Below are 25460 nucleotides of genomic sequence, written 5' to 3'. Positions count from 1 at the left end.
TACCTAAATGTGGTAGTACACACCTGCCAATCCAGCTACAAGGGAAACAAATAGGAGGATCATGGTGTAGGCCAGCCCAGGCAAAAGCACAAGCTCCTGTCTTAAAAAGAACTGGGGCATAACTCAATGGGTAGATTGCAATTTGCAATATACTACAAAATGGGGAGGAGTTCTTTAACCAACAACATAAAACTGCATAATTGCTATACTATCAAAATGATAACTTCAGGACTTTTCTATCTTTCTTTTAGTCTTCATGATCTTCCTTTAAACTCTAGAAGCATGCATAGACTATAAATATCTTAAGAAGAAGCATGAAATCTTTTTTTCCTTCTTCTAGTCCTATCACAAAGCTTGATATATAATAGGTGCTTTATAACAATTTCTTGACTAAACTCAGTGATTTTTAACTCGATAGGACTTTTAAGTCTACTGATGTAATAAAAATCGAATTAGCTCATGTGTTGTTTGAGAGATACATGATTTAATTAGTTTGTAGATATCCACAAGCTTTGTCATACATCAATTAATCAGAAAATTGCGAGCGAGTATACACAGTATTTTTCCAGTATTTCCTTTTAGTGTGTGCCTGTTATGGGTCTTGAACTCAGGGTCTCCTTCTCTTAGCTTTCTTGCTCATGGCTAGCTTTTAGCAGTTGAGCTAAACATCCAATCTGGAATTTTTGCTAATTAATTAGATGTGGAGTTTCTAGGACTTTTCTTAATCTTTGAACCTCAGTCCTTCCAATCTCAGCCTCCTGAGTAGCTTAGAAGTACAGACATAAACCAACTAGCTTTTACGTACTTTTTTTTAATACTCCACCATGAGCCTTCCTTTCTGAATTTCTATGGGTTGGTAAGAAATGTATTGTCTACTTGCTTTGTCTACTTGGGAAGGAGAGACTGGCTTTGGAAAGATGACTATGAAATCTTTACAGAAGTGTGAAATCTTGACAGGAAATGTCCCATCTTGGTGCTTACACTTTGGATACAACATTTGAATTGCCAAGTTGTTCTACTGTGAAGAGTTGGCTCATCTAGCTCAAACTATCTTTCAACTGAGCTTTCAAGTTCAAAGTATCACTCAACCACTGCAGCCTGCAATGGCATCTCCTGTCAATTGTGTTTGCCATGGTTACTATTGAAAGTCATCTTTCCCTGCTTTGTGTATAACTTCTGGTATTCATAGATCAACTTTAGTTGAAGGCTAAACAAGTATTTACATGTCAATGAAAGTCTCAAAAATTATATTTAAGGTATGCATTATTGAAAATACACTGGAAGTAACAAGTTGGATAAGAAATGTACTTGCCTTACATATGAAACTGTAACCCCTCTGTACTTCACTTTGACAATAAAGAAAAAAAAAAGAATCTATTGGAAAAAAAACACACACATCTACATATGTATATAAATATCTACATATCTATCTACCTAACTACATGTTGATATTTATATACTTCAACATTTGCAAACTGTGATCCTGGAGACTGAATTTGTTTCATATAGGCCTTTCATTTATGCTACATTTAAAAAAAAAACAAACAAGTCAGTGTTTGTTTGTTTTCAAGCACAGTTGTCTATAAAAGTAGACCAAACTTGCTAACTTAATTTTTTTTCTATTTTCAAACCTGGTATAAATCTCTGGCTCATGTTTGAAACTTCTCCAGCAAATCACAAATACTTGTTAGAAACTAAGTTTCATCATAAGTTTCATATTTTATAAAAAAAAACTTCTCAAAATCCTAAATTTGCCACCGTATGTGGTGTTACAAAATCTGAAATCATGGTGTATGTTTCAGCTGTGCAAATATTGCTATTAACACACAAATATTCAACAAAACTGGCATTGAGTTGTTTTTCTGGGAAAGCTGAAGGATGTGTGTTGCTGTGACCACATATTCATGGCAAGTGCCCTTTTGACCACTGGCATGCATTTGTGAAGCTCTCTGGGGAGGGGTATAGAGGCTGTGATTGTGGAACAAGTCCAAGTTAACTGGCCCACACTGAGGAGGCAACCCAGGACTTTGACCCCATTACCAGAGTGTTCTAACCAATTGAGCTCAATAATTGAGTAATTGTTTCTTAGCAATCTGATCAAATCAGATGGTGTATAATGAGACTCTCTGTCTGTGGACAGGGTGAAGATGTCAGCAAAAGAGGGACCTTAAGATAATGAGAAACTTACCAAGTCCTCATGGTAGCTGCATATGATATTTGGCCAAGTAGTTACTACATTGAACTTTGTCATTAGAACTAATTGTATTTCTGGGCAAGTGGAATTAAAAAAAAAAAACACCTAAACTGTCTTGAGTAGGGTCATTTTCAAGGATTTGGAATGTCTGGTTAATAACTGATAACATATGGACAAACGATTGGGGAACAAAGCTGGATAACAAGTACTTTGTACCCAATTGAGGCATGTAAGTCCTTATTTGGTACCAAAGTCAGTGTATCCTTACATTACTTGACAGTGGGGTATATTTGCATAAACATGATCTTGAAGATTCAGCTCTAAGACAATTTTTTTAAAAACCCACAGTTTTAAAAAACATTTTGTATGCAACTTTCTCTATACCTAAAAAGGCAGTGTGATATTTTCCACAGAGACATATAATTAAATAAGCAATATTTCAGAAGCACTTATTGAATAAATTTATTTTTGCAAAACATTGGTACTTGGCATAAATCAATATGTAATGTGCATATTTCACATATGAATCTAATATGTAAGTAAATAGATAAATCATACTTTTTATGTGATATGATAGATTCTTCATAACATTTTTTTTCAAAATGGTTACCTCCTTATCAAATAATCACGTTTAGATGTAGTGTTAATAAACTGCTTTGCCGTTATTGTTCATGAATCTTCTGATTTGGGCTTTACTGGTGTGGCCTTTAGGAACTGCTTCTTTTTTCTTCTAAATTCTTCATAATGAAATAGTTTATGTGTAGGCTTCCCAAATTGCTAGTTCTTCTTCCTCCCATTTCTTACTAATATACTCAAATAATACTTTTCCAGAATTGAGGTAATGGTTGCATTTCCTTATTCCTTTATCCAAATGGATTCTTCCATCACTGGGTTGATTGGATTCATGAGTCTGTAGAGCTTGGTAAGATAGGTCCTGGAGAGTGGTAAGGTTCGAATAAAATGAATCACAACAGCTTAGTTACACTTGGAAAAATATATTGGCTTGAGTTTCCAAATAACCTTCTGAAATAAAAAGCACAAATACTGTGGGTTTCTACCGAATCAAATATAACTGCAATGTTTATAAAAAGGATTAGTTATTGCAAGTTGCTTCAATATTAGACGATGAGGTTTAGGAGGACTGGAAATGTGGAGAAACCAGAAGCATTAAATTCAAAGCCAAATACAGGTTGCAGATGCTCATGATGATGGCTGCCAGTCCAGCCGTCACCTGAGTGACACTCCTGATGTGCCTGCATCTCCATCCAAAGCCATTCAGAAACATAGGCTAACAGTTTCTATACATCCTAGCCCATTATAAGACTCTGTCAACGGAATAAACATATATCTGGGCAAAAGTAAAGTTTTCAGTGTCATCCCTTTGTGTGGTTGTGATCCAAATAGCCTCAGAGATAAGGAGATTTCCCCTGGGTTAATTTACTTGGTTGAAAGTCACTGACATTTTTTTAAAAGATACATTCCATCTGCAGCTGGAATGTTTTGCTCAGGGCTCAGACCTCTGATTTGTTTAATTTTGTGCTTTATAGGGTTGTATATTTGGTTATATATACATAACAGTCTTCCTGTCAATTTCTTTTGTTAGGCTGTGAGAACACTGGCAGCCATTTTATGCTGTAGAGTACTACCCGGAATCTGCAGGAATCACTCATGTGTGGTATTGAAGAAAGGAAAAATTAGCCATTGGTACAGGAAGGGAAGGAAAAAGAAAATATACTTACAAAGCAGAATAGTAGTTTCACAGTCTACTGGACAAGCAAATAAGAGCCCAATGCTTTGGACAGACTATAAATCAGGTTCTGATTTCTTTCTTCAAAGTGTAAATCATGGTCATGCCAAACTACTATACATTTCCAGGTGAAAGTGTACTTTTATGATGGCGCATTATTTGTGATTCTTCCTGAATTACTGATTATTAGAATATGTTGTTGAAAAATAAAACTGTCATTATTGTTTAGTCCTGAGTGTGTATTCTTTAGTGATAGCATATGACTGAAAAATAGGTTTACAGTAAAATCCTTATAGGAGGTACTTTCCTGTGGGGGTAAAAAATTCTGTCTTTTATCCAGGCCCTTTTTGAACAAAAAGAAATATTATTGATTTCCTGATGGCTCTTAAGTGATTGTCACACTGGGCCAAGTTCCTTTGACATAGTATAATGGGGTCTGTAGAATGACTACAATATTTGTATCATTCAGTTAATGGATAATATCTCTATTTAATGATAACTGGTCAATGAGGGAAGAGGTGACACTGTTCACAAAGAAATGTGCTCATTCCCTGACTTATGTATCTGTACCCCCTCTGTACATCACCTTTATAATAAAAATAAATTTTAAAAAAGATAATTAGTTACTTTGTTTTATAGTTGATAACTATAGCCTATTCACAAGTCCCCAATTTCTAAACTCAGGGAGAAACGACAGAGAGGCATATTTCTGAACTTTGAGAAAATGAATGAAGGATACTGCTAGCAATGAAGATTTGGCAAGATTCACGAGATTTGTGTCTCTCTGGACCTAGAAAAGTCAAAGACTTATGTCGAACCTTAGAACTGTGAGACATTCAGGATATACATGTTTTCTTTCCCTCTCAACCTATTCGTAACTGAGAATCAGTTCCATTTATGGCTTACTCTTAAGGGACTTATAAAATAAAAAGGAGTAGTAGTTAACTTTTAAATCTAATACATCATGTAAAATCTTACCTCTTCCTTTATAAAGTAAGTTAGAGCTTATACTTTTAAAATTACTTTTTTGGCCAGGTACCAGTGGCTAATGCCTATAACCTACTTACTCAGGAGCTACTGAGATCTGAAGATCATGGTTTAAACCCAGCCTGGGCAGAAAAGTCTGTAAGACTCTTATCTTCAATTAACCATCCGGAAACCGAAAGTAGTACCGTGGCAAAAAGTGGAAGAGTGCTAGCATTAAGTGAAAAAGCTCAGGGACAGCACCCAGGCCCTGAGTTTAAGCCATACAACTGAAAAAAAAAATAGCAAGAAAGAAAAGAAAAAACTACCTTTTCTGTGAAAGAGTACATTTGGAGATGTTATTATTTGGAATTCTGTTAAGAACAGGATTATATCTAATGACCAAGATTAGTGATGTCAAATTCTAGAGAGGACATACCTCACAGATATCTTTATTTGAAACCTAGGATTAAGGGGACTGTAATTTCTGAAACACAGAAATTAAAGTTCTGAAGCAGACATCACGTTTTTTTTAATAGATGACATCTTACAGATGAATCATCTTTTTTTTTCTTATTTTCAAAATGATGTACAGAGAGGTTACAGTTTCAAAGTTAGGCATTGGATACATTTCTTTTACAGATGAATCATCTTTAATGATGGCTTTGGCTTAAAATTTCATGCTAGAATTTGGCCTGGCACTTCTGAAACCAGGATGGAACTGGCCATCCCGAGATCTAAACTGAAAGCAACCACTGTGGCTGTAGACACTCGTTGTTGTACCTAAACCAAGCTGTGCTGGTGATTTATGGGTCCAGAAGGTGTTCAGAGTTGGGAGGTATCCTTGAGTCCTTATTCTAGAATAAAGGACTATATTCTGAGAAATCCAGATCCCATATTTGATTTAGCTTAGCAATAGATACATTGTTTAGTATGCATCTCTCAGTAAGAGACCAAATTTAATTAATTTACATGATTCTCTAGCACCCACTGGAGGGCCTGGCACAAGGAATGTGTTCACCACGTGCTTGTGGCATGAATACAAAAGAATAAATGATGACCCAACCCCAGTCCTTGAGTAGCTTATGATTAAACAATATTACAACAGTGCGCTGCCTTCCTGCTAACATCAGCAAGAACTCGCCTCAATTCTACACTCTTTCCTTCCATCTATGCTCCTTCCAATCTTGATTAAAGATAAAGATGCCCACATAAGTTTTTACTGCTTAAGAAAAATATTGTAAATATCATAAAAGCATAAAACAGGAGTTCTAGTAAATTGGGATATCTCAAAAAAAAAAAGCTCCAACACTTCTCCCTTATGCAAAATTGCTTTTTCTTTTGCAGGAAAAGAAATTGAGCCAAAGTTAAGAGAGCTTTCACCTTTTAAGAAAAGTTTCAAACTTTCTTTGCTTATTAGGAATCAATATACGAACTCATTCCTATTGTCTAAGACTCTCTTACCAGCTTTATCATGCATTAATTACTTTTCTTCTTTTGTATTTATACAATAAATGCTTGACAAAAAAAATCCCACATAATTTTAGACTTTTTTATGGCACAATGGAAAATTTTCCACCCCCAAGGGGAAAAATTCTGTGATGTTCTTCTCATTGTCTTTTCAGAGAAGATTTTTATATATTATAAAGAAGAAGAATATGCAAAATAAAAAAGCCCTAGTTATGCTTTATGTGACATGCAGAAGGTTTGGAATCCATGGAACGTAAAAGAACATTGCATGAGCTATAGAGGGTTAATGTTGTGTGTTATTAATTGTAAATTTCAGATAAATATGATTTCAGCTTTGATCCTACATGGACTAATTCTTTTGTCACTCAACTAATTAATTCAGTATGCTAGAGAAAAAGATGCTAATTTGGGCATCAAAGAAGTGATAATTTTCTTTGTTTAATCAGAGTTATAAAGATAAGTTCTATTCCCATTAGACTCGGTCTGGAGCTCAATCATTTTTTCTTGTTTGGTACAGATGAATTCCATAGAAAATGATTTGCTTGCCATCAGAAAATGGAACAATAGCATTCCGGATTCCCTTTAAAATGTTCCTTTGCAATGTCAGTGACACACACACACACACACACACACACACACACACACACACTAGGTTTCTTCATATTGCTCATTTTTTTATACATAACAAAGTCAGGCCTCTTCGTCTGCTCATTCTCATATACAAATTACATGTATGTTAAATTTGAGGTGTTGGAATATAAGTTTGACCTTGTAGCTAATCATTACAGATATAGCCCCCAGCTTTCATGGAACATTTTAACCCTCTCGGCTTAAAGTTCTTTGATTTTTTTTTTTTATATGAGCTAGGTTTTCCCTTCCCAGGCCATTTGCTGAGCTTCCCCTACCAGCCTGCATATGGTGGCCTGCGCCATTTCCTTCTGCAGGATGAACTGTGATCATTGCAGTACATACACCTGCGCAGACTGGGCATGGGAAGGGCCAGGGCAGTGGGAAAACCTCCAGGTCACAGAAGATACGTTTAGAAATGAGGTATGACTTCATCTCAAAACACTTCTTCCTTTCCTAGCTTTGGGATTTCTGGAGCAAAGGAGGTAGTGGGGAAAATAAGGAAGGAAACAGGAAAAAGGGGATGTTGGCCCACAAATGAAAAGGGAATATCTGGCTGTTGACTGAAGGCTGAATTCCAGCCAGGTGATCTCTTGGAACGAGTATTCAAGTTTTGTTTCCATGCCATCAGTTGTGTCTATTTACTCAACCAAGCCTTTAAAAACACAAACACACACACACACACACACACACACACACACACACACACACACACACAAAAGTCCACTTAAAGAGAATAAAAAGGAAGAAGACATAGATTGCACTGCTTTGAAACAAGTAAACATTTAATAAAAAAAAAAAAAAGGAAAGCCTTTCTAACTTTTAAGGAAACATAAAAATGTGAGATCTATTTTATAATGCATTTTTTTAATGTTAAATGTATTTCCCAGAAATCCTAAGCATTTAGTCTGAGTCACTAGGGCTCTTGCCTAGCACATCTTGAAGCCAATGAGAGTGTATGAAAGCAATTAATCAAAGCTCACTGCACTTCTGAAGAGCATTTCTTCTTCTGGAAAGCAGAGAGAGAGGGAATAACTTAAAACCCAGTGTGGTAGTGACAGCTAATAAGCTTTTTAGAGTTCCCGTGTGGATCTGAACATCATACCTTATTAGTATCTTTATCTTTCTTGCTCACTCATTCATGCTTATTTTCATTTAATTTTCATTTCTGGCCTCTTTTTCCTCATTTTCCTTTCTGGGTTTTTTTTTTCCTCATCCTAACAGAGTACTGAGTTAATAACTTCAGAGTCAAGAATTTTCATTTGCTACAAAAATGCTCAACAAAAGTAACAACTACCCAGTGCCTCACAAATCCCTGAACTGATTCTGAGGAATCAGCCTTCCAGAGGCTCTGTTTTTGTTTATTTTAAAAAAATATTGGTTATTGGTGATGTGTGTTTGTGTTACTTTACTTTCTGGGCACTTTGTAATGATCTTTAATGTATTTGGTATTTCCAAATCCATTGCTTTTCCTAGCCCTTCATTATGGTGAAAGCAAATTAGTTCAAGGATTCCCAACAGCTAAATTTAGCCAGAGAGCTGCTTAAAACTCTACCCAGCAGATGTTTTATCCATTTAGTTAGAAATCCTAGAATGTTAGAGGAACTCCCTGCTTTTTCATCCTAAAAATGAACATCAACATGTTTGAGACCTAAAGATTCCTCTGCCCAGAAATGAAAAGTTACCATGAATACCAGTCTAGGAATGAGTGATGACACACAGAAACTTAGCTGTGAGCCTGGGTGAAAGTTAGACTGAAGAGAAGCAATGGACAGAGCAGGTTTGTGTAGTCATATAGCTTTCATCATTCTCAAAACCTGCAGTCATCTAATGTGAATGCTTAAGCATCTCCAAACTTAAATTTTATTTCATAATAAATCTTAATTTCAAGGTTTCATCTGCCTGACTAGGTTATGATTTTGAATGTGATTAAAGCATCAATGCCATTCAGTCTCTGCTCATGTAAATATCCCAGAAAATGACTCCCCACCTACTGTTGAATACCAAGGAGTGGATTTACAGACTTAAAAAGCATTCTGTGATTTGTTCGCCTTTTGTCCCACCATTTCTGTGTCCCCTGCTTACACTCCCCCAAACAGATAAACTTACAAATAAGGCAAAAAGTACAGAAAACATGAACAGTAACAAAGGTGGGAAAAAACATAGGTTTTTGTTTCCATAGACACTGTGTTGAAAATGAACTATTGAACTTGATGGGGGCAGGAGGGACAAGCTGGGAGAAAGTGAGAGAAGGGGTGACACTGTTCAAATGTACTCATTGCCTGACTTGTATAACTGTAACCCCTCTGTATATTACCTTTGAATAACAATTTTACAAAAAGAAAAAAAAGCATCCTGTGAAAAAAGCATTCTGTATGTTGTAGCATTTCATGTCTTTTTTAAGAGTCACCTATTTTTGTCACTATAAGAAAATGGCTGAGGCTGGGTAGTTCTAAACAGAAGGTGGCTAACTGAACTCATAATTCTGAGGATCTAAGAGTATACCATACCCCAGCTTCTAGCTTTGTGCTGTGCCTTCATGGTAAAGAAGTAGAAAGAGGGGTAAGATTACATAGTATGTAAGAGAAAGACAACAGAGAGATTGACCCATTTTATGCCCATCTACTGTCTTTATGATTACTTGAGTCCCATAAGACCTAACTTACACCTAAGAGAACTATTAGGTCTGCTTAACTAAGGTACTGCCATCTTGAGGCTCCTGCTCGGAATTTTGCCTAACATCAAATTAAAACCGAACATTTTCTCTTCTCCTCTCACTCCTCAAGGTGTTAGTCCACTTATTACCTAGCCTGACCACAAGTAACACCCTGCACCCCAGCCAACCAAAGGAGACATTGTTTGCCCCAAGGGATGGCAGACTGCATCCTTAGTTATCCCCATAGCAACTCTGAACCTGCACAGACCCCTCCTCATCTCCCAGTACCTGAGGGCAGCTAGCTTCCTCCCTCCTTCATGACCTACTTGCCTGCCCCTATAAAACCCATTAGTCTGTTAGGTGCTGTGGGCTCTAACTCTGTTGAGGCCCCCTCTGTAAGCTTTTCTCCCAGATAACCCTGCACTAGCTTTGAGCCATCCCCTTACCTATTTTCTATGCCTTTTGGGTCCTAATACTAACCTAATCTCTTGAGAAAGGTAGTACTCCACGGATGAGATCGTGCCCCCAAGATATAATTACTTCCTACTTCCTTAAGTTTCCTCTACCTCTCAACTCTATCACACTGAGGGCCAAGTTCCGGCCCAAATCCTAACACAATGGCAATCAAACATCCATCATGGAAAGTCAAAAATAAAAAAATATTACTTTTTCTTCTTAATCAGCATTGGCTTGCTACAAACACAGATCTATTATTCTATCAAAAATGTTAACTTAAAAGCAGGCAATGCCCTTAGGTAGCCAAAGAAAAATGTGAAGGTGAACTAATTGGTCAATTTTCATTGAATTTTTTTTTATCAGATTCATTAACTCCCAAGTAAAATGGAAACCATGTGAGCCAAACAAGGAAAGACCTTTGTGACATAAATTTTAGAAGCAATAGCTACGGTGCACAAAACCATAGGAGATTACAAAACACAGAAGTTAATTTCATCAGCATATGCATATGCTAATTCAGAACCCAATTTAGAATAAATCAGACAACAGAAACCTTTTATGGGTGGATTTCAGAATAAACTGTGGAAATAATAGTCAAAGGATTATGAACTTTTGTGCCTCATATTTTGCTTGAGCTATTTCAAACTGTATAATTTATAAAATGATAAGCAAATATCATGCATAGTTTGTAAAACAGCTACTTACAAGGTGATGAACCATTATCTAAACCCAGAAAATATAATGACTATGAGGTCTGCTCATTTTCACATCTGACATCGTTCTGTGGATTTCTGACATTAATATTAGTGATGACTGAATTTTGAAGCCTTTCTAATATGTCATTGTCACCCAAAGATATTTCCTGATTGTAGTAGGAGAAATACATATTTTGTTTCTAACTTCTGATTTCACTTTCAATTCATAACTAGCCACAAATTTGAAACTACAAAGTCTGAACTTTTCTTTGTCTGACTTTTTTAGTCCTCATAAGCCATTGCCCATGATTGCTTTTATATTGTATGCACTTAAATAGAAGTCAAAGAGTTATGGTAATAACTGCATAAACTTCCCGGCAGGATTGAGGAGGAAATTGTACACAGGGTTAGCAGAATTAAGAAATAAATTAAATGAGAGACTAGACACATGACAAGAAAGACCAGAGCTATAACTACTATGAATATGAATCAGTGAGTATATGGGGTTTGGGAAGAACTTGAAAGTCACCCTTATCTAGAAAACCCAAAGAAAGAAATGGAATGTGAAGAAAATAGTTGTTGGGAAATTGAGAACTATCAAGAACTATAGCTAAACATTTATCATAAAAAAAAAAGTAAGATCTGGGCTGGGGATATAGCCTAGTGGCAAGAGTGCCTGCCTCATATACATGAGGCCCTAGGTTCGATTCCCCAGCACCACATATACAGAAAACGGCCAGAAGCGGCGCTGTGGCTCAAGTGGCAGAGTGCTAGCCTTGAGCGGGAAGAAGCCAGGGACAGTGCTCAGGCCCTGAGTCCAAGGCCCAGGAATGGCCAAAAAAAAAAAAAAAAAAAGTAAGATCTAGCAGCTTGCTTAGTTAATTGGCTTGAGGGGCTAGATATTTATTGAAACTAATGTTAGTAATGGTTGTACTCCATGTTCATACTCAATGTGAGATGCAGTGATATGAATGAATGAACCACTATCAAATTCCAAATTCCCAGATAGTTTTCAAAGGCTCTCTACATAGGCAAAATAGCCACATTAGTGATTCTGGTATTAGCATTTTTTGTAACCTATTTTAAAAGCTATAATTTATGTACTTTGATCTTTGATTCCTTAAATTATACCAAGGAACCTGGTTTTATAGATAAGAACTCTATTTCTCTTATACATATTATGGTATAACTGATATACAAATTTCCTAGAAATACCTCTACCTCTCCTTTTCAACCCCATAACGATAGTGTTTCTTTTTCTTCAGCTGCTACTTTTTTAAATTAATTATTTTATTTACTGTCAAAGTGATATGCAGAGGGGTTACAGTTTCATATGTAAGGCAGTGAGTACATTTCTTATCCATCTTGTTACCTCTTCCCTCATTTCTCCCTGCCTTCCCCATTTCCCTCCCTCCCCATGAGTTGTACAGTTGGTTTACCCAGCTACTACTTTTTCAAAATATTCTTTCCATCCAGATCTATTCTCTCCAGGCTAGCTGCACACATTTGTCTTCTTCCTATATCAAGAGCCTTATTTTCCTATGTTCATAGCAGCATTATGTACAATAGGCAAAAGGTGGAAACAACCAAATGGCCATTGATGGATAAATGGATAATAGAAGTACCTTATATGCCTACAATGGGATATTATTTTGCCTTAAAAAGGGATGAAATTAGCTGGACATCAGTGACTCACACCTGTCATCTAAGTTACTCAGGAGGCTGAGATCTGAGGATCACAGTTGGAAGCCAGCCCAGCGAGAGAAGTCCAGAAGACTCTCGTCTCTAATAAACTACTCAGAAAAAAATGGAAGTGGCGCTGTGACTTAAATGGTAGAGAACTAGCCCTGAGTACAAACAGGCTCAAGGATAATGCCCAGGCCCAGAGTTTAAGCCTCAGGACCAGGAAAAAAAAAGAGTGAAATTGAACCCTAAAGACCTTATGTTAAGTGAAATGATAAAGACACGAAGGGGCAATTATTTATGGTTGCACTGGCATGAAGTTCCTGAAATAGTCACAATTTACAGAGACAGGTTACCAGGAAATGGAAGAAAGGGAGAATGGAGAAGGAGTTGATTAAGTAGAGTTTATGTTCAACAGGATAAAAACTTCTGTGAATGGTTAATACTGATAGTTGCACAACAATGTGGGTATACTTGATTACACTGAACTGTGCTTTGGAAAATGGCGAAAGTGAAAATTCTGTTTTACAAATAAATAACAAAGAAAAAAACACCTAAAAGAATAAAACCTTTTATCTCTGACTCATTTCCAATCTCTATTCATTATGATTTTTTTTTTTTGTAATAGGAGCACACGAAGGTTCTCTAGTAAATGTCGGATTGACAAGTTCCATCGTCAACATTCCTCCTCATGTACAGCTTCCACCCTACCAGCTAAACTTCTTGACTCAATGTACAAGCTCACACTTTTATACTTAACCTGCATCACTCTTGGAATCAAATCCACCTGACTTGCTCCCACCTCCCCACTGATCTTGCCAAGGCTGTGAATGGCTTTGTCATGCCAATCCAAGCCCACATTCCAGTCTTCTCTTCCTGGACTTCCCAACAGCATTCCCATCTGTTAACCACATCCTTGCTGCGAGCTTCTTAGACTTCCTTGCAGCCATACTCTCCAGATTTTCTTCCTATACATCTAGCCATACTCTCTCTCTCTTTTTCCACCTTCCTCCTCTACCCAAATCTCAGGTGTTACAGTTCCTCAAGACTTAGAACGCGCCTGAGCCCATCTGCTTGGATTTCCTAAAGGCACACTAAAATTGTTCTACCTCTTCATTGCCTCAGCCAGCCATTGCAAATCACCATCTTCTCTCTTCTATGGCCATGTCCCCAGTCCAAACAACCACCCCTCTCCACTCACACCCCTGTAGTCATCCCCATCAGCTTAGTGTATTTACTTATGTTTCTGTTTTACTTGATGCTTTTTATTTCATCAACCAGGATGGTCTTCTAGGCAAGTGCTATACCACTTAGCAACACAGCCAGGTAGTCTTTTTTTTTTTTGCCAGTCCTGGGCCTTGGACTCAGGGCCTGAGCACTGTCCCTGGCTTCTTCCCGCTCAAGGCTAGCACTCTGCCACTTGAGCCACAGCGCCACTTCTGGCCGTTTTCTGTATATGTGGTGCTGGGGAATCGAACCTAGGGCCTCGTGTATCCGAGGCAGGCACTCTTGCCGCTAGGCTATATCCCCAGCCCAGCCAGGTAGTCTTTTAAAGATGCTCATCACATCTATTACCAGTGACACTTGTGTTTGTTTCCCATCCACTCTAAATTTTTCTTTTGTCTCCCCTAGTTTGTTTGCATCTTAAACGAGAGAAATATTCTAACATGGTTTTAACACGGAATCCCAAGCTTCCCTCAGACTACTTTTTCCATTCACATCCTATACAAGTATCCCTCTGCTGTCCTGGCTTCAGTCACCCTGCCCTATGACCACATGGAAAGCATCGTGCCTTGCTCACGTCTTGCCCTGTGAGTATGCTGCTTCCTTCCTGTGCAGTATTTCCATTCCCTCTGCTTATCTGGAACCTTCCAAATTAGCATTTCTGGCTTAATATCATTTCTTCATTGAGGCTGTCCCCAGGCATCAGTCTCCTCTCATTTGTCCCTTCTAACATCCTTCTTAGCACTCTTTACAATTTGTAATTATATAGTTCTACTTGTGAATGTTTATTTGGTGACTGACTTCTATATTAGAATGGAAATTCATTGAGGATAGTGTTTGGTTTTGTATCTCAGTGTATTATCAGCCTATGTCTAATGCATATGATAATATATGATGCATAGTGGTTATCTAAGAAATGTTTTTAAATAAATTATTGAGAAGAAGAACGGAAGAATGGAAAAGAGAAAGAGAGGGAGGAAGGGAAGCAAATAGAACAGAAAAGAAGGAAAAGAAAATAAAGAAGAGAAGAGATGTTTTCGGTAATGCTGTTTCATATAACCTCTATGGAAATGAACAGGAGCAGGTATTTTAAGCAAACTTATAATTCATGAATATCTAAATTTACATAAGGAAAATGTTGAAAGGTGATTTTCCCACTTTACAAAAAGATCCATCATAAGATTATTTAAACAGATTATCCAGGTACCTGTAAAATAAAATTCTATTGATTGAACCCATGTGTTTGCATAGAATTTTTCAGGAAAGTATCTTTTATATAAAGCAAGGTTGACCTATAAGCAATTTCCTTAAGGCATCCAGCCCAGAATGACAACTCTCAAATTTCTAAAGCAACAGATAATGGGAGGCCTGGAACTCAGTGTCTACCTGAAACCCTAGAAAGTGAAGCAGTGATTGTAGCCAGTCAGGATCCTACTGACTTTTCACAAAAGTAGTTCAGGAAGAGATGAACCAGTCCAATACTCCAGCTGGTATCTCCACAAAGTAAGAATAGCTATGGAATGACTCCAAAATGATTGATATGGAAAGAAAAGTTAGAAGTGAGTGTGTCAGTGCTTTGTTCCTGATATCTCCACCTCTGCTCCATTATTACAGCTGGTCATTAAGTCATTGCCTCCAAAACTGGAAAAATAACTCAGTGTGTTCATAAATAAAATTTGCTTAACTTCTCTGGGTCTCAACTTCCTTAGTTAAACAATTTGGGAATGTTTTTTGTCAGTCCTGAGGCTTGAACTCCAGGCCTAGACACTGTCCCTGAGCTCTTTTACTCAGGGGTAGCACTCTACCACTTCAAGCCACAATACCACTTCCAGTTTTCTGGTGGTAATTGGAGATAAGAGTCTCACGGACCTTCCTACCCAGGCTGGCTTTGAACTGCAATCCTTAGATCTTAGCCTCTCAAGTAACTAGGATTATAGTCATGAGCCACCAGGGATGGGAATCCTTTTTAAGCTTGTTTTCATAATGTGGTTCACCTTCCCCAACTCTATAAAATAAGATCATTTGTAAGCATTGTATGTGTCTAATATAATAAAATATATAGCTATTTAATAAAATATTATGAATTTTCAAACAAAACCTTTATAGAATTTGTGAATTTTGCTGACTTATTGACAGTTCTTCACGAATAGAAAAAAATCATAAAATTTAAAACTTCATTTTTCTCTATTAAACATTTCATCACTGTGGAAGCATACTATCTTAAGCTACAGTACAAGGAAAATATTTTAGGTGCCAGAAGGAAAAAATTATGTATGGGGCATCACAATAAAAATCATGGTAGACTATAAATAGGTTAATTTTACCCTACCCTGATGTCACTGTAACTGATTTTGGTATCCTGGGTGTTGTATATACATTTATTGGAACTAGGGAAGGGAAGGGGAACATCAAAAAGGAGAGACTATGGGTAAATAGTGAACCAATGCAACAGCAATACTTAGAAGACAATATGCTGTAAACCAGAGGGTATTGAGGAGGGGGAAAGGAGGGAGAAAAATGAGGGAAGAGGTAACAAGTTTGATAAGAAATGCACATCACTTTGACAACAAATAAATAAATAAATCTGCTACTTTTATTGCAAAAAATCCATACACTTCCAAAGGTATGCATAGGACATTGACAGCGAAAGCAAGCCTAATTATCTTTAACTTTGAAGGCATTTTCAGTCTCATCAACCTTCTGAGACATCATTTCTGTGCAGACTCCCCACAATTTTAAACTTTCTAACCAAATATTATTATATTCAGTGACATTTTGAGAAAAGAATTATTTATCCTAAGTGATATGCTAAGGTATGAGCCATGAATGTATTTAGAGTAATAATGTTGATTCTGACAACTTTTCTGCATAGGTCTCTGAAGCTCAAGAATGTATTCATGAAAATATTATTTAGATATCTCCCACTTTATAACTTAAAGAACAGCCTTGAACAATCCGCAAATCTGAATTATATTTGAAAATTAATGCTCTTATATTTGTGTTTGTATTTTTTCTGTTCCCTAATCACTGCTGTGCACAGTATCAAGTCATTTCTCCAGTAAGAATAAAAGAATAAATTTAGAAAGGGAGACCAAATAGAAGGGGAAGGAAAAATTAGATCTAGGGAGTTAGAGCTAAATAATGGAGCTAAAGCCAACAGCTGGTCAACCAGGGTCCCAAGATTAAAAACTGAATAGAGCAAATAAATTGACAACTGAACTAGCCATAGTTGAGGAACAGAGAAAGTTAATGAGAGAGGACTTGCTAATTGAAATTGTAAATGAAAGAATAGACAAAAGCCAGGAACTAGTGGCCCAAGTCTCTACTCCTAGCTACTTGGGAGACTGAGGTCTGAGAATCACAGTTAAAAGCCAGCCTGGGCAGAAGAAGTCCATGAGACTTGTTTCCAATTAACTGGTAAAAAGCCTAAAGTGGGAGAATGCCAGCCTTGAACAGAGAAAAGAAAGTGGAGCATGAGGCCCTGAGTTCAGGCCCCACTACCAGCACCAAACAAACATTAAGTGAATGAATAAATGAGTCAAAACTTAAGATTTCAAAGGAAAAGCAAGATGCAAACTGCACTGTGATATATCCAAGAATTGTAAGTATAGCAATAGCATTTCCAAGTGTAATACTTGAGAGCTGCCAATTGACTATTCTTCTGTAAATGGAAAGGTACAAGTATATGCCCACTTTTATGGCCTTCCAAAGAGAACAGATACACAAGCTTACTTTCTAGTTCTTCTATTACTCTGTCTACTTATAGACTAGGACATTCGTCAAAAGTTATATGTAAGTTCCTTATGTGAGAAGCTTCTAATTTCCTTTGCCTTTGCCAGAGGAAGTGAGAGAAATAGTGAGAGCTGAAAGATGTAGATGTTACTAGATGTCATCTTTCATGTTACTAGATGTTACGAGAACTCCTAGGTTACTTAGGTAGGTAGGTAGGTCAGTAGGTAGGCAGGTAGTTTGTGGACAAGTTAGATAACTAACACTAGAACTATACCCATACGTGCGTATTCCTGGACATAATTAACATGTACTTTTTAATATGAAAAATGAAAAAATTATATTTTTATAGACCCAAGAAAAATCTTTGCCTTATCCAAAGACAATACCTAATTGAGTGACTTTGCCCCCTAGTTATTGGGGAGTAGTAAATCATTCTCTTTCCACGTGTGTCAAAACCACAACCCGAGGAGACTGCAAGTGGAGCAAGGCTCTGCTGGGGAATTGCCTGCCACATAAGGACATGCCATAGAAATAATTTCACCACAGCCCCCCTCCCCCTTCCAAATATGCAATTTCCATTTTCCTACACATGCTGAGGTGTTCTAGTAAAGCATCACCATTGCTACTGATATGCAGGTGCTCTGGTGCCCCAAAATGGATTGACCCAGAAAGGAGGGGATGCAGTAGAGAATGAAAATGACCTGAAGGGCAGGGCACAGCACAGGAGGTGGCCAAGTTCTCTGGCTCAGAAAACCCCAGAGCTTTTGTTTCTTCCATGGAATAACAAAAGCATGAAACAGAAGTGTTCAGTAAGGTCCCTTCCTGCCTGTCATTCTGCAATCCCAGCAATTTCACCTTAAAAGTCATCATTGGTCAGGTTTTTAGTTACTCATTAATGATAATCACTTAGTTTTTTTTTAAACTCTATTGAATAGTTCAAAATTATTCGTCTTTTAATTACATGATATTGTGCATGGCACATAATAAATATCTGAGTGAAAAGGAGGAAAGAAAAAAAATCCGCAGGGGAATATAATAACTTTATTTTTCCTGCCCTCATTGTCTCATTTTACTTCCATTTTATACAGGTGATATTGTATTGCTTAAAGAATTGCTTAAAGAATGAGTTTGTCTCCTGTCTTTCTCTCAGTTCACCACAAAACAACATGATTATTGTTAACTCTCTCCTTCACCTCTGTCCAGATTTGGAAAGAAGAAAGATGAGAAGGGTGGAAAGGCTGAGCAGAAAGGCACACTGAAATCCGGGACCACGGGAGAAGGAGAGCTGGAGAAAATGAAAGAGGAGCGGGACCGGTGAGCAGAAACCCTGAGCCCTTTCTTTGGTTTGAGTCTGTGATCTGTGTTTAATTTGGTCCTTGCAACAATCAGCAGGAGAGACTTTAAGAAGTACAGCAAATTGACTGGCATAAAAAAAAAAAGCAAGACATCTGATAGAATTCCCTCAGCTTTTATAAGGAAATTTTTATCTTAATTTAGAGAAGAAATTCACTTCGTATTTTTTATTATTCGAATACCTATAATTCCATAATATGCCTCTCCAGCCTCAGATCTATCAACGTGCATTTCCCTGTGGTTTAAACAATGAACTTCTAAAAAATTTTTATCCATAGGTCATTAAGATATTGATATATAGAACTCTCAAATTCCCATAATCTGTTCCTCATTTTTGACAGTCTGTTGTATGCCTTTTTTAAATTTTATTCGAGTAAATCCATTTGGCTAGTGTAATTTGAGAAGTACATGTCCTTCATTTTTAAAAAGCCACCGTCTTTTATTAGGCTATCAGCAAGCTGAAAAGCATGTTGCCCATCTGTTAAAGGGCCGGCTTCATTTACTGAAATAATGACGGCTTGCGAGGGCTGAATGGTCCTATTTGAGGAGCATAATGTTCCATTTGGACAAGAGGTTCTTCACATATCTTTGATGTTAACTCTGGCACTTAGCCCAAGTGGATGTGTAAATGTCTGATTTTGAAACATGTAATTGAATATTCATATTTCTCCTGAAAATTCTCTGCCTTCTCAACTAAATAAAGCTTGGACAAAGAATGAGATGATAAAAAAAAAACTAGCATATAATTTTTATCATTTCATTCAGACTTCATTCTACAGGAAGTCAGATTTATCCACCTTTTCTCTAGCTTATTAGTTACATCCACCTTTGCAGTTTTTAAAGAGTCATGTCTTTTCTGTGTTTATTTTGTTGCTCTAGTATGCAATCTAAGAAAATCTTATCTACCCGTTGTGTTTTCTAGCACACAACAGTATAAGAGTATCTACTGAGTATTTACTGTTAACCTTTGACACCTATCCTAGATCTATTCCTGTTGAGAAAGGCTGACTTTATCAATAGCAAAGGGAAAAAGCTATTTAGTCCTTTCTCATTTTTGAGAGGTTGATAAGCTCTGTTCCAGGGTCACCAGAGCAGTTCAAAGGAAATCAAGTGTTTTGCTTTGTTGTTGACTATTTGCCTGACAGAGCTACATCAATGGCAGGGAAGAGATTCTCCATGATAGCCCAAGATTTAGTAATCCTATCATGTAAAATGTAACTCACCCTTAGATTCTAATGCATATATGGGGCAAAGACATCTGGATGGGGAGCCTGCATCACAGATCTTTGCTTTACCTCTAACTACTCATTGAGACTCCTGCCTCATCTTCAGGAAACTGATCCATGCCAGAATGCAGACTCGACATTTTTTCACAGTGCTTGCTTGAGATTGGGGAGAAATGTCTCGTAATAGCTAGGAAAGTGTGTGCCAGCTAGAAAATTAATAACCCACAAAATAAACTGGGTAGTCTTTAAGCAAGAGTCCATTTCCTCTCTGGTTTTGCCTTTAGGAAGCAGGTTCCTAAGGGAGTTTGGTTCTTAAAAGTAGGGTTGTAAATTCACCCCAGCTGAATATATAGGCATCAGGTCCAATTTTCTTAAAATATGTCTGGTCAAAAATACTGAAAGAACCGTACTATTAGCCTCTGCCTAGGCCAATTCCCACACAGGAACACATAAAACACATCTGATAAAGGTTTCCTAGAGACAACATTGTCTCAATCCCATGCCATGGGAAGAAGTTGAAGGAGTTCATTTTATGGTTGGCTGCTATACATTTAATGATTGAGGCATTTCAACAACTCAGGAGCTCTGGGCCATGGAAGGTGGTGGTGGAAGCTGAACATTTGGCATTGTTCCCAACCCTGCAGTACTATTCCTTGGCTCTCCATCATTCTTAGGAAACCAGTTCTCAGCTCCTGAGGAACTCAGCGAAGTATATCACTCTTCATGGTAAAGCTATGACAAAAATAAAAAATAAAAAAATAAGTAGTAATAAAAGCGATCATTATCCTCCTATTTCCTAATACATTCAAAATTCTTTAACTTTATCTTATTCAACTTATCCTGTTGATTTCTCATTCTATCCCAACTGTCAGCAGAGCAATAGTTTTCCATCTCTTTTTCAGAAATAAATTCCTTAAATTAAGTATTCATTCAATATAGAACTCCTAGAAATAACTTGTACCAACTTACAAGAAGCAATAGTTAAACATTCAAGATTTGTTGCTGCTGTTGTTGTTGTTATTGTACTGGGGTTTGAGTTTAAAGCTTTATGGTTGCTATGCAGGTACTCCACCATTTAAGCCATGTTTACATCATTCTTGCTCTTAAATGGGTCTTGCTTTTGGCCTAGGCAAGCCTGGACTACAGAACTGGGCTGGCAGGCAAAGCGCCACTATATCCAGAATTCTATTGGTTGAGATGGGTTCTTGAGAACTTCTTTTTTGCTCAGAGTGGCCTCAAAACGCAATCTTCCCAACCGCTACCACCTGAGTAGCTAAGATTACAGGCATGAGCCACTATGTCTGGTAACCTTCAGGACATTTTTTGAGTGGGTTTTTAAACCATTGTTAGCTGGAAATGGGCCATGGTAAGATTATTTACATAGGAATTGGCAATTGTCATATGCTTGGATTTTGTTTCCAAAGATCCAGTTTGCCAACATACTACTTCGGTTTGATACTAATTCTTCTAGTGCATAACCAAGAGGAAAATAGAGGCAGAAAAAAAAAAATCAAACCAAACTCCATAGCTCCTTGTAGCAGTGCTTCTCCAAATGCAGTCTGAGGGCCATCTGTGTCAGAATGAGTCCCCAGAGAAGCCTGTTAAAAACGGAGATTCCTGAGCTCCATTCCATACTTATAGAATCAGTATCTTGGGAGGGGGAGCTCAGGAATCTGTGTTTAATAAGTAAACTCAAGGTGACTCTTGAACATTCTAAAGCCTATAAACCACTGGTTTGGAGGGACAGGATGTGGCTGGAATATTAAACTGTTCTTATTTTATATGAAATGATGCACAGATCTTTTTTTTTTTCCTAGAGGAGACTGGGTCTACAGGTATTGTTGTGGTTCTCTGTGTACCCTCTCTGCAGGCCCACCTTTCTATGTACAAATGAAAACCACTGGCTGGTGCTTTGTCACCTAATCAAACATGAGTCACTTTCTCCAGAACCCACCTCCCCTGCACTACTCAGCTGACAAATGCCTATGCATTCATTAGGGACATTTGGGAAACAAACACAAGAAAATCAAGACTATTAAAACCATAAACAATGCTAGCATAATCACATAACTACAATTAATATTTTCATCTTTTTTCTATGCACATATGTATATATATATATATATATCTCCTTTGAAATGTTGATATTCACACTGTATATTTCACATTTTGCTTCTTCACAGCATTGTAATACAATTCCCCTCTGCCATTAATGCTCTATAATTATTCTATTTCCAACATTGTCTACTATTCTGTGAGGTCAATATACAATAAATTATTTGCTTTCCTTTGTCAAACAATTAGTGTGCCTCCAGTTTTCATGATTCCAAATAATACCTCAATAAGTATCCAAGTGCTAAAGCCTTTATAGATTATCTCTTAAATTCTTAAAATCTTAAATTCTTATTGCAAGTTCAATTTTTTATACTTGTTTTTTACCCTCAGGGAAATCTAACCTAGACCACTCTGTTTCAAAATTGTATTATCCTTTTTCATTTGTCCCATTGTTTTTTATGATTATCATATCTTTTAAAAAATATTTAATTCCTGATGTGAAACAGTTTTGGTACTATATGCGAGTAGTTTATTCATAGCAATATCTAAGATAACAAGTGGGTAGGGTAGCTAGATAAAAGTGGCGAAAACAGAGTCTAGAATCGTGATTCTCATTGGAAGTAAGAAGTTGTGCTCCCCAAACATTTGGTGATGTCTCAAGACATTTTTGCCTTTTATAATTGTAGAGGAGCAGCTGGGAGGAAGCCTCTTCTACCTTATACTCAGTAAAGACCCTAACCATCCTATAGTAGCCAAGACCGCCAGCCACTCAGAATTATCCACTACAAAATTATGTCAATAGAGTGAAGACTTCAGAACTCAAGTTCTAACTGCAGATTTCACAAAGTAGTAGAGAAATGATCTGGACATCAAACTTATATCACTTCATGACATCCTGTAGACAATGTAGAGGAATATGTAATAATGAAAGATAGTTTAACAATAGAATTCTTATTAGCTGTTTGAGAAGTTCTGCCCAAGAATCCCATTAATATAAGCTTACAAGAATAATGTTCTAGAAAATTTATTTTTAACGTGGCCTGGTGAGCATTGACGTTAGTGGTGGTGACCCGCTGATGAGATCATGGATGCCAAGACATTTCAAGGGTGGATAATATATGTGATGAAAGAAGCATCTGGAACAATGGAACAAGTCAAACATAAAAAAATTAATAGGAATAAATGTAAAGTCTTAGACTTAAGTCCAAAAATGAACTGTATAAACACAGGATGTAGAAGGTTTGACTTAATACCAAATATATGAAAAATTTGCCTGATGGTTTTAGTTGAGGGTAAGTTTAGCATGAGTCAACACAAGGGTATGCCTGCCAAAAACTTAATCCAGTCCTAGGCTCTATTACTGGAAGTTCACGTACAAAATGAAGAAACAATGACTCTTCTTTTACATTGCTCATATCACACCTGGAATGGCCTCTGCCTCTGTCTCACATGGAGAATGGAGCCACTAAATCCATGTCTTATGTAAAACATTGAAGGCTCTGGTGGTACATTGCCAAAACATAGTTGATTTCACATGCTTGCAGTACTGTCACAGATGGGGGATTAGATTCATTTCACAGCATTCTTTCTTTCCTATTCTACTTTATTTATTCGTATATTTCTCAGCTTGCTCACTTATTTATTACTTGAAGATACTAGTGGAGCATTCCTTTTAAGAGAGGCAGCCTTCAGATTAATAGACAAGAAAACATCCTAAAAATTAGCATGCATTATGAAGCAATGAAATCTGTTGACACTGGGAATGTTGATAAGCCAGTGACTAGATTTACAAAGGATTAGTTCACCAGGTAAACATTGTTCCTAAACTTCAATCACTGATATATTTCTTTCCTTGTCTTGATTATATATACATCTCCAAATAAATAAAATATTAGTTCATGAAATTGAATTCATTAAGCCATATGCCATATAAAATATTTGTAAACATCTCTAATGCTGTATTTGCCCTTAGATAATCTCTGGGAGTCCATTCCAGATGTTAGACTATGAGAATTATCTAAATACTAAGTGAGGAAGTATCTATTTTGGATTTTCTAGAGCATCTTTCTTGAACTTGCTATGGTATTGGTTCATAGTAGTGCTGAAGTGTCTCAGTCTGAGTTTAGGACCAAGTTTGTTTTATTTGTTGGTTTTCTTTCTTTATTTTTATTGTACAGATGATGTATAGAGAGGTTACAGTTACATAGTCAAGTGATGAGTACATTTATTTTGGAACAATGTCACTTCTTCCTTCATTTTCTCCAAGTTTTCTCCCTCCCAACACCCCTCCAAATTTTGTAACTCATTTTCAACACAGTGTCTAGTGAGTATCACTGCTGCATTAGTTCACTCTTTGCCCCACCATTTCTGTGCTCTCCCTTCCCCTCTCCAAAATAGAGAAAGTTACACACAAGACAAAAGATACAGAAATAAAAAACAGCAGCAAAGGGGAAAAACAAAACAAAATAACAACGAAATGTAAAACACCAGAAAACATCTTGTTTCCATTTCTTGGAGTTCATTTCAATAAACATCATTTTTTTATGATCAGATGCACATAACCAGTGAGTCTTTATGATCCTCTCCTAAGAATATCCTCTTTTAGGACCAAGTTTCTTGATCGAGAGTGCATGTAGGAGTTTATTGTCTCCTATTTTATTTCCTGAGTTTATGACTCAAGTCAAGTGGTCTATGACAATGAAGCCCTGTATTAAATAAGCCCAACATTTTTTGTTCATGCCACTGTGAGATCAGCCATCATGAAACATTAGTTTCAAAGGCCTTTGTCCATTACTAGAAAATTGAAGTTAATATTATATTCAACCATTATTTCTCCTGAAATCTCTCATCAAGATAAATTAAATTAGCATTTTCACACATTCAAATTATGTAAATTAATATCATGAGCTGACAGCAAGAGACAGTGAGTGTATCATTGTTTGGGTTGCTTAATTCTAAGATATAAATTTGTAATCTACAAAGTATGAGTTGAGTAATATTTTTAGATATATGAAGTACCTAAATACTTACAATCTTAATAATTTTCTCAAAATATGCCTTTTCCCACACCACACCCTGTTTATTTAAAATTAGGCAGTGAGAAAAATGTCACCATTAATACCGAAGGTTGTCTTTCGTAGTATTAATCCCAAAATAAAAAGCCATGAAATGCAACATGAAATTGTAAAAACATTTACTAGCATATGAGCTCTATGATCCACTATCTATTTCTTGTATATCAAAGTTTACTTTATAGGGAGATCATTTGTTGGACTGATTAAACCTTGTAGATGTTATTAAGATCTTAGCAGGATAAATGAGGAGACAGTGGGTAGTAGAAGAGCCAATGTCTCCAGCTTAAGCACTGAGAAGTATGAAA

The 25460-nt window shown here is 36.8% G+C and overlaps 1 protein-coding gene across 3 annotated transcripts in view; it reads left to right on the top strand.

Moving 5' to 3' along the window:
• Pard3b (par-3 family cell polarity regulator beta) overlaps positions 1-25460 on the top strand; it is a 993253-nt gene that overhangs the window by 758291 nt on the left and 209502 nt on the right. For all 3 annotated transcript variants that reach the window (XM_048344902.1, XM_048344903.1, XM_048344901.1), the window contains one exon: positions 18651-18761. In XM_048344902.1, coding sequence (XP_048200859.1) covers positions 18651-18761 — 111 coding nt within the window. The remainder of the gene's footprint in view (positions 1-18650; positions 18762-25460) is intronic.

The sequence above is a fragment of the Perognathus longimembris genome, chromosome 4, assembly GCF_023159225.1.
Source record: "Perognathus longimembris pacificus isolate PPM17 chromosome 4, ASM2315922v1, whole genome shotgun sequence".
Lineage (NCBI taxonomy): Eukaryota > Metazoa > Chordata > Mammalia > Rodentia > Heteromyidae > Perognathus > Perognathus longimembris.
This window is presented reverse-complemented; position numbering and strand designations above follow the sequence as displayed.